This window comes from Falco cherrug, chromosome 12 (assembly GCF_023634085.1).
Source record: "Falco cherrug isolate bFalChe1 chromosome 12, bFalChe1.pri, whole genome shotgun sequence".
NCBI lineage: Eukaryota > Metazoa > Chordata > Aves > Falconiformes > Falconidae > Falco > Falco cherrug.
The window spans coordinates 25,491,558-25,503,638 of NC_073708.1; the positions used below are offsets into that span (position 1 = coordinate 25,491,558).

At 51.3% G+C, this 12,081-nt stretch overlaps 1 protein-coding gene across 3 annotated transcripts; it reads left to right on the top strand.

The window, feature by feature from the left end:
- The first annotated feature begins 713 nt into the window (after positions 1–713).
- LOC102053055 (cytochrome P450 4B1-like) lies at positions 714–10,185 on the top strand. 3 transcript variants are annotated; one of them, XM_027802720.2, is made up of 13 exons: positions 714–1,027; positions 1,921–2,062; positions 2,762–2,806; positions 3,491–3,618; positions 4,051–4,172; positions 4,267–4,418; positions 4,596–4,702; positions 5,489–5,679; positions 7,096–7,229; positions 7,554–7,651; positions 8,478–8,560; positions 8,928–9,048; positions 9,284–9,369. In XM_027802720.2, the coding sequence occupies exons 1-12, from the start codon at positions 842–844 to the stop codon at positions 9,001–9,003; spliced, it is 1,464 nt and encodes a 487-aa protein (XP_027658521.2). In that variant the 5' UTR covers positions 714–841; the 3' UTR covers positions 9,004–9,048; positions 9,284–9,369. The 3 variants fall into 3 exon arrangements, with proteins under 3 accessions (XP_027658521.2, XP_027658519.1, XP_005437490.1); XM_027802718.2 differs by lacking the exon at positions 8,928–9,048 and having other exon boundaries at positions 716–1,027; positions 9,284–10,185; XM_005437433.4 differs by lacking the exons at positions 7,554–7,651; positions 8,928–9,048 and adding an exon at positions 7,708–7,772 and having other exon boundaries at positions 717–1,027; positions 9,284–10,185.
- Positions 10,186–12,081: the final 1,896 nt, after the last annotated feature.

The window sequence follows — 12,081 nt, forward strand, 5'->3', positions numbered from 1 at the left end:
AGACAGAGGAAGGAGCACTCACCAGGACCGCAGACCATCACACCTCTCTATCAGGTTAGACATGCCCTCAACCTTGCTGCAGCTCATCGTACTGCTCTGCTATTCTCCCTCTCCTTGTCTTAACTACTGACCATGGTAATACTCCTGGGCAGTAGTTTTGTCTGCTGGCTTACCTATGGTAGGACCTCTTGGAGAATGGGGCCACAGTCCCTTGTGTGCTGATGGCGTTATGTCTGTTCTCTTGATTACAGTCTAGCGGTGCTGTGTGATGTTGCAGTCACCCAGAGCAATGCTTTTACAGCTGAAGATGGCTGGATCCATCCAGCTCATGTGTTGGGTAGAGGTGGCCTATTTTTTCCTCACTTCTCATGAGCGGATGAACAGCTTCCAGATCTGAACTGGCTGAGGACAGCACGGAGCTCAGCTAGAGCCCGACCCTGACTGCCTCTCACCTCCTCCCTCCTAAGGCTTCGTCCACTTGGGCATGGATGACCATGAGTGCTTTCTCTTGCTGCTGGGGAGTATGGGACTTCAATGAAAGTAGGAAATATGTACAGATTGTTTGTTAACAAGCCACCTGCATCCACAGGTTGCTGGAAACAGGTCAAAGGGTGAGTGGGAGCAGCAACTGGGCTGGCGGCCAAGCTGAGTCATTGTTTACCATGATGTTCCTGCTGCTATAAATTGCTGCCAGCAGTGTTTCACCAGGCTCGGCTCCAGCAGAGCAAGAAGGAGAGGGTTTTTACCTGTACCTAGCTCCCCATCAGGTGTAGGCATGTGAGAAGCAGAAGAGAAGCAGGCAGGAGAAGGCAGTGTCAGGCATCCCAGACGCAGGGCCAGCATGGCATCTCTGCTGGACAACCTAGCCAGACCTTCTGCTGTCGTTCTGCAGCTGTCTGTGGTGCTTGGTGTAATCTTCGTGCTGCTGAAGGTGGCCCAGTTCTATCGGGAGAGGAAGAAACTCATCAAAGCTCTGGAGGCATTCCCTGGTCCCCCGAAACACTGGCTCTATGGCCACAATCACCTGGTAAGGAGAGGGAGCGGGGCACATTCAGGGCAAGTTTGTCCCAGCAGCTGTGCAAGCTATCAGTCAGGATGAGAGGATGCACTGGGTGGGGTGTGCATGTCTCCTGCTCATCTCCCTTCCTATGGGAGAGGACCTCTGCAGAGGGAGCACCAAGACTTCTTCAGGGCAGAAATGATGCACATCTCTTATCTATCTGCCTGGATAAGAGATGTGCAGCATCTGGAGAAAAACAGCCTCATCGGTTTTGATCATATACTTAAACATGGAATTAGGTGATTTCTGAGACTTTCATCAAGTTATTTAAACATGAGCAACCATAAAATGTCTCTCCTGCACTAGAACTTCTACCAGGAAGTCTTTTCCCCTATAGCCACTTAAGACACGACCACAAAAGCAGGGCATTTTATTGCAGCCATTTTCATCCTTCCATAGTGAAGATACTTTTGCTTTCACGTTGCATGCCCACTTTGCACTGCTGAACATAGAGAGTGGGGGTGCAACAGCCTTGGTCCTGCCGGGCTGTTCACTGCGCATCCTGGCATTGCCCATGCCAGCTGTAGCTCCCAAGTGTGGCACCAAGCTGCTCTGAGCCCAGGCTGCCCTAACACAGCTTGACTGCAGCCGGGACTCCCCATAGAGCTGCCTTGGGCTGCAGGGACGTGGCAGCTCAGGCGGCTTTGCTACCTGTGCACGCTCCCTTTGCCATGCCCAGCATCTCCTCCACCTGCAGCATGGAAACCCCTGCTCTGGCAAGTTTGCCCACTCTGTCTAAATTTCCCAGGAAAGGATGTGTGGTATCCGCTTTCCCTAAGAGGGCAAGTTCAGCCTTTGCTCTCCCCAGTACACCCTTTTTTTTCTGACTGAAATCAGTCCCTGCTTAACTGTCATTGCAGCTAAATGCTGAAAAAATGTTAGATCAGCTGGTGTCATGGGCAGAAGAATACCCCTATGCCTTTCCCAGATGGTTTGGACCAGTCCTGCCTTCTCTAGTAATCCACCACCCTGAATATGCCAAAAGCCTACTTGGCCAAACAGGTAAGTGTCTACATCTGGTTTTGGGAAGTCATGTCCCTGACACTTCCCTACCGAGAAAATCATGGGAAACTTGCCTGGAGTCATCCCCTCTGCCAGCTTCCTTCACAGTATTGCAATTCCTTTTTTGCTCCCCCGCACCAGCTCCCAGCTTGCTCCAGGTTTCACGGAGCAGTTTGTACTCTTGTGCAAAACAGTGACCAGGTGCCTGTTCCTCCCAGGTCACCATCTCCATTATCGCTGATCTTACTGTCTTCTATGGCACCTACCACCTGTGTTTCTCAGTAAATCCAGTAATATGAGCGAGCTAGCAGGGCAATAGCTCTCAAAAGACATCTTAAGTCTTCTCCTCTGCTCCTTTCTATGGAGCATGATGCCTGTGAGTCGTACATGACAGGGAATCTCCAGTAACTCCCATCCATGTTTCTCAGCTTTGAGATTTGCCATGGCCATATCTTTTCCACACACATTTTTCATTATACCTTTATCTGGTTTTCTCAGTTCCAATGAGGACATATTTGTGGGATACCACTTCTAAACTCTAGCTCTAGTGGTAGGGTATTTTACGTATCAAAAGGAGATCAATTCTACTTTGTGATTTGGAGGACAAAGTCTAATGTAGATTTATCCTGAATTTTCTTTTTTGTTATGCTGAATTCATGAGTCATTCATACTGTTTTGGTACCTTTTTTTTTTTTACAGATCGCAAGCCCAATGTACCCTACAAATTCTTAGTTCCCTGGATTGGTAAGTCATTCTCTTCCATTAACCCTTTCAGCCATACTGCCCATTTCAGTGGCTTCTCTCTTGTCTTCCTTTATTTTGCTTTCTTCCATTCTAAAACCACAACCCACAAATGAGAGGGCTGGTTTGAGTGTGACCACTAGGACTGGTGGTGCCCACCTAGTCGTGGAGCACATCAGGTGGCTTTGCCTTGAATCACACACCCTGGCCTTCACAAAGCAACCTGCAGTTTGTGCAGGGACTGAACGTTACTGTGGGTAACTGGGGTGAGGCACACTGAGCACAGGAGGGTTCATGGCCTGCACACAGCTCTGAGGTAGTCCTCCAGGGTCCTGCTAACAAATGTCAGCGTGTGCTGCAAAAGACATTCAAGTATTTCATTTAGAGCAGAAAAAAATACCCAAGAGAGCAAGTCCTGTGCCTCTGCCATCATGGGTTTGGTTTCAGGATAGATCAGGTGTGCACAGCTGGATGCAGTGAAGGACACGTGGGCATGCTCCTCCTCCATCCAAAGAGCCCTGCTGTGAACAGCCTCAGAGGGGCTGGAGAAAAGGCTGCACCACCAACTCTTCCCTCTCCCGGCCCCTGTACATTGGCCTGTGCTTGGCCAAGAGCAGTAGTAAGGCTGCCAGAGCCGTGATCAGAGTCTGGAGGAGCTGACTGCACCTTTGCTGTTTGTGTATCCAGGGCAGGGACTGTTGATCTTGGATGGAACCAAATGGTTCCAGCATCGGAAGCTGCTCACCCCAGCTTTTCATTATGATGTGCTGAAATCTTACGTGGCCCTGATGTCAGACTCTGTTAAAGTGATGCTGGTAAGAATCACCACTCTTGTTACTTCTACCTTTCAGCTGTGCACCAGCAAAAGTAATCAGGTCTGGGAATGACTGAGGGAAAGAGACTGGACTTAGATGGTTCCTGAAGTTTGATTGGACCTTTGGGGTTATTTTAAAGTTCTGATATTGCTCCCCTCACTTTCCTCTGGCCATTCCACTTACTCTCTCTTTCCTCTGCTTTCCAAGAAAATCAGCTACTGCTAGAATATTCTTTCTAGCCCACTAATGGTAAACCTGGAAAAAGAAGTGCACAGAAGAGTTTGATTAGATTCACAGAATACATAGTGAACTAGGGCCTCTGCCTGCAGAAAAGAAAGGACATAGTCGCATGGATCTGGGAAGAGGGACAGGAAAATATGACCTGATTGTAGATGGTAGTCTGTCCCTCCTTACCCCTGTCTCCACCACTAGGATAAATGGGGAAAGAACACAGAGACGAAATCAGTGGAGCTCTTTCAAGACGTCAGCTTGATGACACTAGACAGCATCATGAAATGTGCCTTCAGTTATAACGCCAACTGTCAGACTCAGAGGTCGGTGCCCAAATGTTCAAGTTCTGAGAAAGCAAGTGCTTCCGTTTCCCCACTCCTGTTGCTAAGACCAGCCTTAACCTTGGTCTCCTTACAGCAACTCAGACTATTACATCAGAGCTGTTTATGACCTGAGCTACCTCGTGAGCAACAGAATCCAGACTTTTTCTTACAAGGATATCTTCTATGACCTGACTCACAAAGGCCGTGAGTTTCAGGACGCTTGCAAGCTGGCCCATACCCACACAGGTATTTCTCCCCTTTCTCCCCAGCCCACTTGCACCTGGAGCGGCTCCGTGCGGGGCTGCAGCATGTGCTGGCCAGGGGGTTACACATCAAACTGAGTCAGAGCTGCTGACCAAGCAGAGAAGTACATGAGGTCTCTGGAGGAGCAAGACACATCTAACTGATCGTTCTTCTATGCAGATAAGGTAATAAAAGAAAGAAAGATGTTGCTGTCCAATGAGAAGGAACTTGACAAGATCCAGAAGAAGAGACATCTGGATTTTCTGGATATTCTTCTTTGTACCAAGGTGAACGTTTGAAATAATTGTTTCAAATGCTAAGGAACATACCCAGGTGGCACCGAGGATGCATCAGCAGGGAGCTCACCGCCCCTGGCTGGAGTTGCTGGCCACAGCTTCCCCACTCCAGGTTTCCTCGCTGAGGAAAGGTGGACTGACAGGGAAAGAAATGCAAATGTGTGAGGTGCAGTGACTGAGCATAAATAGCTCGGGCAGACTTTCATCTCCCCTGTTCATTTTCATTGAGCACATTAGTAGTTAAAATAAGTGAGCTGTCAGAAACCAGAGAAGAATGAGATCATTGGAAAGATTGCAAGGTGGCCACTGCGGCTGTAGTCCTCTCAAGAGATTTTGTTTCTTACCTTCTGTAGTTTTACCTTCACAGGACGGCATTTGGTGTTCAGGAAGGAGATACACGCTGGCTCACTCTGGCTTTCTGGAGCCACCGCTTTCTTTTGTGTCTCAATCTGAAACAAAAGTCATTCAACTACTGAAAAAACTAACAGGGGCCCTGGGTAGAATAGGATGTCCTGAAGGGCTGGGACCTGACATCCCACCAAAGCCCAGCTCTGTAGCTCTGTTGACTGCGAAGTCAGCAACAAGCAGGTCTGACTGTTCTCACGTGTATCAGATATATTTTCTGCCAGCTTACTTCCTGTTGTACAGGGACATATAAGAGACACCAAACTGGTCCTTTCTTCATCATCTCCCAGGGTTATTTTTACAGCCAAAAAAACCCAAGTCCAGTCTATGTGTGCTTAAGAATGATATTAAGAATTGCATCCTCTCTGTTAGGACGCAAATGGAGTTGGGCTATCTGATGAGGACCTGCGTGCTGAGGTGGACACGTTCATGTTTGCGGGACATGATACCACAGCCAGTGGGATCTCCTGGCTCTTCTACTGCCTGTCATTACATCCAGAGCACCAGCAGCGGTGCAGGGAGGAGATCCAGGGGATCTTGGGAGACCGAGATACCGTTGAGTGGTGAGCTAGGACTTCTTATTCCTTTACTTTGAACTCTTTTCATTTATCCTTTAAGGTCTTTGACACGGTCCTCCACAACATCCTTCTCTATAAACTGAAGAGATATGAATTTGCTGGGTGGACTGTTTGCTGGGTGGACGAGGAGTTGGTTGGATGGTCACAGCCAGAGAGCAGTGGTCAACAGATCAATGTCCAAATGGAGACTGGTGACAAGTGGTGTCCCTCAAGGGTCTGTACTGGGACCAATACTGTTTAATATCTTCATAAATGACATAGACAGTGGGATCAAGTGCACCCTCAGCAAGTTTGCAGTTGACACCAAGCTGAGTGGTGTAGTCAACACGCTGGAGGGATGGGATGCCATCCAGAAGGACCCGGACAAGCTCAAGAAGTAGGCCCATGCAAACCTCATGAGGTTCAGCAAGGCCAAATGCAAGGTCCTTCACCTGGGTTGGGGCAATCCCTGGTATCAATACAGGCTGGGGAATGAAAAAATTGAGGGCAGCCCTGCTGAGAAAGACTTGGGGGTACTGGTAGATGAAAAGCTGGACAGGAGCTGGCAATGTGCGCTTGCAGCCCAGAAGGCCAACCATATTGTGGGCTGCATCAAAAGAAGCGTGGCCAGCAGGTCAGATGAGGTGATTCTGCCCCTCTGCTCTGTTCTGCTGAGACCCCACCTGGAGTACTGCAACCAGCTCGGGAGCCCTCGGCACAGGAAAGACGTGGACTTGTTGGAGCGGGTCCAGATGAAGGCATATAAATATCAGAGGGGTGGAACACCTCTTCTATGAGGAATGGCTGAGAGAGTTGGGATTGTTCAGCCTGGAGAAGAGAAGGGTCCAGGGAGACCTTACTGTGGCCTTTCGATACTTAAAGGGTGCTTACAAGAAAGACAAAGACAGACTTTTTAGCAGGGCCTGTTGTGATAGGACAAGGGAGAATGGCTTTAAAGTGAAAGAAGGTAGATTTAGACTAGGTATAAGGAAGAAATGTTTTACGATGAGGGTGGTGAAACACTGGCACAGGTTGCCCAGTGAGGTGGTTGATGCCCCATCCCTGGAAACATTCAAGGTCAGGTCAGACGGGGCTCTGAGCAACCTGATGTAGTTGAAGATGTCCCTGCTCACTGCAGGGGGTTGGACTGGATGACCTTTAAGTGTCCCTTCCAACCCAAAACATTCTATGATTCTACGATCATGAGAAGGAAACTTCATCCAGCTTATACTGCACCTGCACTGGGGCATTCTGCTTTTCATGTAGCAATGCTGGCAGCAAAGAGAGGACTAGAAGGAGAAACCCCAGCAGGAGACAGAAGACGTGCAAGTCCAGCCCACCCAGTATGCCACACAGGCCGTGGCTGCGGGTGTCCCCATTGCTGTCACTCAAACACAGCCTGACCCCCAGCTTTGCTTTCAGGGAGGACCTTGGGAAGATGACTTACACCACGATGTGCATCAAAGAGAGCTTGCGCCTATTTCCACCAGTTCCTTCTGTGTCCCGAAAGCTCTCTAAACCTGTCACATTTCCCGATGGACGCAGCTTGCCAGCAGGTCTGTTGAGTTCATTCATCCTTCATGCTTCTGTCCATGACAAGTGGGTCATCCTTGCTAGACTGCTGCGTGGAGAGGCTGTAGGGGCTTCCAGCCTCTTTTCTCTCTCCAAGGGCTGTACAGGGCCACCACAGCTCACTGTCACAGTGAGCATTGAAGGGTGGATGGAGAATGTCCAAGGACATGCTCCAAGGCAGTGAGGTGTTCACAGAGCTCAAAGGGGACTTGCAGAGTGTTTCTCCTGACCATGAGTAAAAGTTCATCCACTGTTACCAAAATGGGGCCCTGCTTTGAGACCACTGTTTCTTCCATGTGAGGTTTCAGGAGATGACATCCCTGGACAGGCTGGGCATCCTCACTGCCCAGATGCCCTGCAACAGCCCCTGCAGAACCAGGGAGAGAGGACATCCCACCTCTCCTGGGTGGGTATCGCTTCACTCTGAGGTGTCTCAAGCTTTTTCTCACTTTTCTTTTACAGGCTGCCAGGTTGCAGTGAACATATTTGCAATTCATAGGAACCGGGATGTGTGGGAGGACCCTGAGGTATCTCACCTTTATAACAAGAAGGGGAAGATGATCTCTGAGCCCAGACATTCAGCCCCCTTGAACAAGGCAGCCTGTGCCTCCCTGCCATGGATTTTTTTCCCTTTTATTCCAACAGTCCATATCTAAATGCAAAGTTCAACGAAGTTACCAAATACCGCTAAGCCTTTGAACATGACAAAGTGCTGGGAAAGGGTGTTGAAGAGTCTATCTTCATGCACGGTGACACAGAGATACTCAGACTGCTTTCAGCTGCCCTGGATAGACTTAGGTCCCAGCGTAGATTTAGGTCCAGTCAGGGTGTGATTCGAAGCTGATATCATGGGGGCTTCAAGGAAGAAATAGTTGGGAAACTTGAAGGAGGGTACACAGCTGCCTTTCTCCAGTGGCTGTCTTGGAGAGCCAGGATCAGGCATCTCTGTACCAGAAAGAGTCTGACTTGATCATTGCTATCATGGATGAGAAAACACCTGCAGGCATCTTGGGTGCTGTAGTGGGTGATCTGGTTATCACCAAGAGGGTATCTCCACACAGCCACCAGCTCCCTCTTCTCACCCACTGGCTTTGCAGAGACATGCCTGTCAGCTGCAGCTCCCCCAGGAACAGCAGAGGCCACGTCCAGCCCTACCTTGTGGATCGGGGAAGAACCTGGTGCTGCTCATATCAGACCAACCATTGACCAAATGGCTTTTCTTGCTCCCACAGATTTATGACCCCCTGAGGTTTTCTCCAGAGAACTCAGCACAGAGGCACTCCCATGCTTTCCTGCCTTTCTCCGCTGGATCCAGGTGGGAGATCCTTCATTCCTCTCCTCCCCCACAGGCTGCCTTGCATGGCAGACCTGGCTCAGAGCCAAGCTCCTGAAGCTAATCTTCCCTCAATGCCTATGAGCCAGCTTGGCTTGGTCAGCCAAGCAAGCTTTCCATAGCAGGATCCCCACCACGCTCTGTCAGCTCCACAGCATTTCCCACACCCCAAGCTCTGTCTGTGGTCACTGTAGGGTTTCACACACTTTTCTTGGGGATCTGCAGAGATGTTTACGTTTTCTGTTGCCTGCATTGGAAACACAGGCTCCCTTGTTTAGGGGTGAGTACCCAGTGCACCTCAAAGCCAAGGTGGGTCCAACTGTCTTTGGTTCATGTGTTGTATCAATAGACAGATGCAGGATACTGAGCTCTCAGTAACTTCCAAGAGGAGATACTCCACACAGAGCCAAAAACAACCTTTCTGAGGTGTCTGGGTTTTTGACTGGATCCATGCAGCACTTTCTAGTGAAGTAAACCCCAGTTCTCTCAATCTCGTATCTTTTTTTAATGCTTATTAACAAAAACCAGCAATATCTCACTGCAGAGCTGGGTGCATTTTGGTGTGGCATCAGGGGATTCCTAGATAAGCTGTGGCATCATCCTCACAGCAGCTGGAGGTCCCCCAGCTCATGCATGGGCTGAGCCCAGCTCTAGGGCAGGCAGGGATGAAGGCAGTAATCGGAGCATTTGTCATCCTCTCCCCAGGAACTGCATCGGGCAGCAGTTTGCCATGAATGAGATTAAGGTGGCGCTGGCCTTGACCTTGCTCCGCTTTCAGCTCTACCCTGACCCATCCAAGCCTCCCACACTGATACCACAGATCATCCTCAGGTCCAGGAATGGGATCCACCTGCATTTGAAGAAGATTCACTGATGCTGTGGGGTACCACGGCAAGGGGCAAGGGCTTTCCCAAGGATCACCCTTCACCCAGAGATTTGAGGGGAACACCACCCTGGCCACCTCAGACTTCTCCCACACTAACCCCCGGCCAATGCTGTCCAGGGGGGCACGCTGACGCCTGTCACACACACCAAACCCAGCAGGTCCAGGTCTCCTCCTGCCACAGAGAACAGCACTGCCAAGGGGGTCTCACAGCACGGCTGTGGCTCAGCTGTCACCTCCGCAGGCATCCTCCGTGTCCTGCTCATCTCCTCACCTCCAAGCTGCCCTCACATGCTGCCTGGTGGGACTTCTGTCACCCACCTGTGTATTCGCACCATTGCCAGCTCCCCGCTTGGGCACGGCAGTGAGCATCGCCAGTATGGTTTGCACAGATGTCTAAAGCCCGGGTACTGCCTAAGCACGACATCCCTCCCCTGCCTCCAGCCTGGGTGTGCTGCTCCTCCCTGCCACCACGCTGCACCCCCACACCACCCTCCCAATTATCCCCGAGTCCGCTCTGGGGCTGGCCTGTGCCCAACATTACAAAGGCCAGCAGGCTTTTCTGCCCCAGTGCTGAACTTCCTTGAGCTGAGGGTGCTCAGGAGCCAGTGCAGAGATGTGTCACTAGCTAACCTGGAGAAAGTACAGAGGCTGAAAACAATGTGTGGTCAGCCTAGTCTTACTCTCTGAAATAAGAATAAAGCCGTGTGATGCTGCTCCCCAAGTGTGGCTTTGGCTTCTTTTGCCTTTGGAGGGGGTCAGGGGGGTACAGGATGAGTCCCAGCAGCCTAGAGGCAAGGCTGTGCCCCAGGGTGCAGCCCTGCAAACATTCTCTCATGCCACAAGGGCTGTTTCAGTGGGTTTGTCCCCCACTGAGCCCGAGGAGCATTTCTACCCCTCCCATGCCCTCGACTCTGCCTCCAGGAGTTTCTGTGGTAAGGAAACAAGATCTGGGGTCAAACAAAGGGAAAGAGAGATCACACACACACACCCCACACACATGCCGGTGGCAAGAAGAAAATCAGCTTGCAAAAAAGAAAAAGTCCCGAGAGGGAGCACAAAGTCTTTTCCTGCACAGGCTGAGAACTGACCGCTCGGTACATGAGTGAGCTGCCCCAGCAGTGCAGATGGGCGCGGGGCCGGGCTGGTTTTGGAGGTGCAGGGACCCACTGCAGGCCCTCACCCCAGCACTGACCATAGGTGGGCTCCCAGGCCAAGGGGGGCCATCTGGGTGAGCTGCAGGTCCCGGGTGGGAAACGCATCACTAGGTGGCAGTGGGAGACCCAGAAAAACCCAAGCTCTCCCTGGTCCCTGGCAAAACCCCCTGGGCTTTGCAGGGAGCATGGCCAGGCCCAGCAGGGCAGGTGATGGGCCCCATCCCTGGGGGTACCCCCACCCCCATCCCCACCCTCAGCCATGCAGGGCGGCGGAGCAGGCCCTGCTCCGTCACAGTCCCCAGCACGATGGTGATATTACCCGAGGGAAAGCTTGTCACCACGAGTGCCTGGGCACTCAGCAGGCATCAGGTGAAACTGAGGCACGGAGGGCTGCACACGTGCCATGCCACAGCGAGAGACAAGGCTGTTTGTCCAGCTTTCACTCACAGCGATATAGCATCACCAGCATCACCACAGGCACTAACTGAGCCGAACCATGGCCATCTGTCTGCGCAGCTTACCTCTGCTGGGTCCTCTGCCAGACCAGGACAGCCAAATCTGAGCATCTCCTCCTCTGAACAAACCCTTGCAGCCCCCTGCTCCTCATCTCCACCACCTGCTGCATCCTCAGTCTGACAAACGAAACTCCCCTAGGGCTGGGTCTGGACCTTTGTTTTGGCTGTCTCAGCACCTAGCGGGACAGGGATGCTGTGAATTACCGGCAAGGTGCAGCTTGTATTTATTTGCAAGGCAGCTGGAGACTGAGTTCCTCTTCTCCCAGCCCTCTCCTCCTCTCCCCCAGGAAGGGACTAGACGCAGGTTGTGCAGGTGCCACCACCCCGGCACCCCTGGCTGGTCTCAAAGGTCAGACTCCAGCTCTTCTGCTCCCCAGCTCCAGCACAGCGAAGCCGTTGGAGGGCAGCAGTTTGACACAGCTTTTCATTACTGTCCCTATTTGTCAGACATTTCACCCACCCATCCAGGAACAAGCAAGCCCACCTTGCAGCTCTGCTCATGCACTCTCCAGCTTGTGGTCCAAGCAACAAACCCAGGGAGCACTTGGCCACAAAGCCCCAGCCCAGTCTCCTTGGTGGTGGTGGGTTGCAAAGGAAACTAGGTGGCACCTGAAGATGTTCCTGCATCATCTTCTGGTTTGGGCATGGGGGGATAAGGCCAGAGCAGAAGTTAGATCTGATGAGGACCTACAGCTGCTGCCCATCTCTGGGTCTGTACAGCGACCTGCTTGGCCTCCCAACCCTGTGTTTTGAGGCCATCACCTTATGCACTGCCACGACTGAGGCTGCTCGTTTGGTTTCCAAGAGTCCTCCTGACTCTAACAAACAGCCAAACCCCAACCATTTCCAGCAGGGACCTTACCCAGGGAAACTGCTCTGGGAAATCTGCTCAGGAAAGAGAGGAGAAACTACTGCTATTTTTTATGCAAAAAAATGGATTGTTATTCC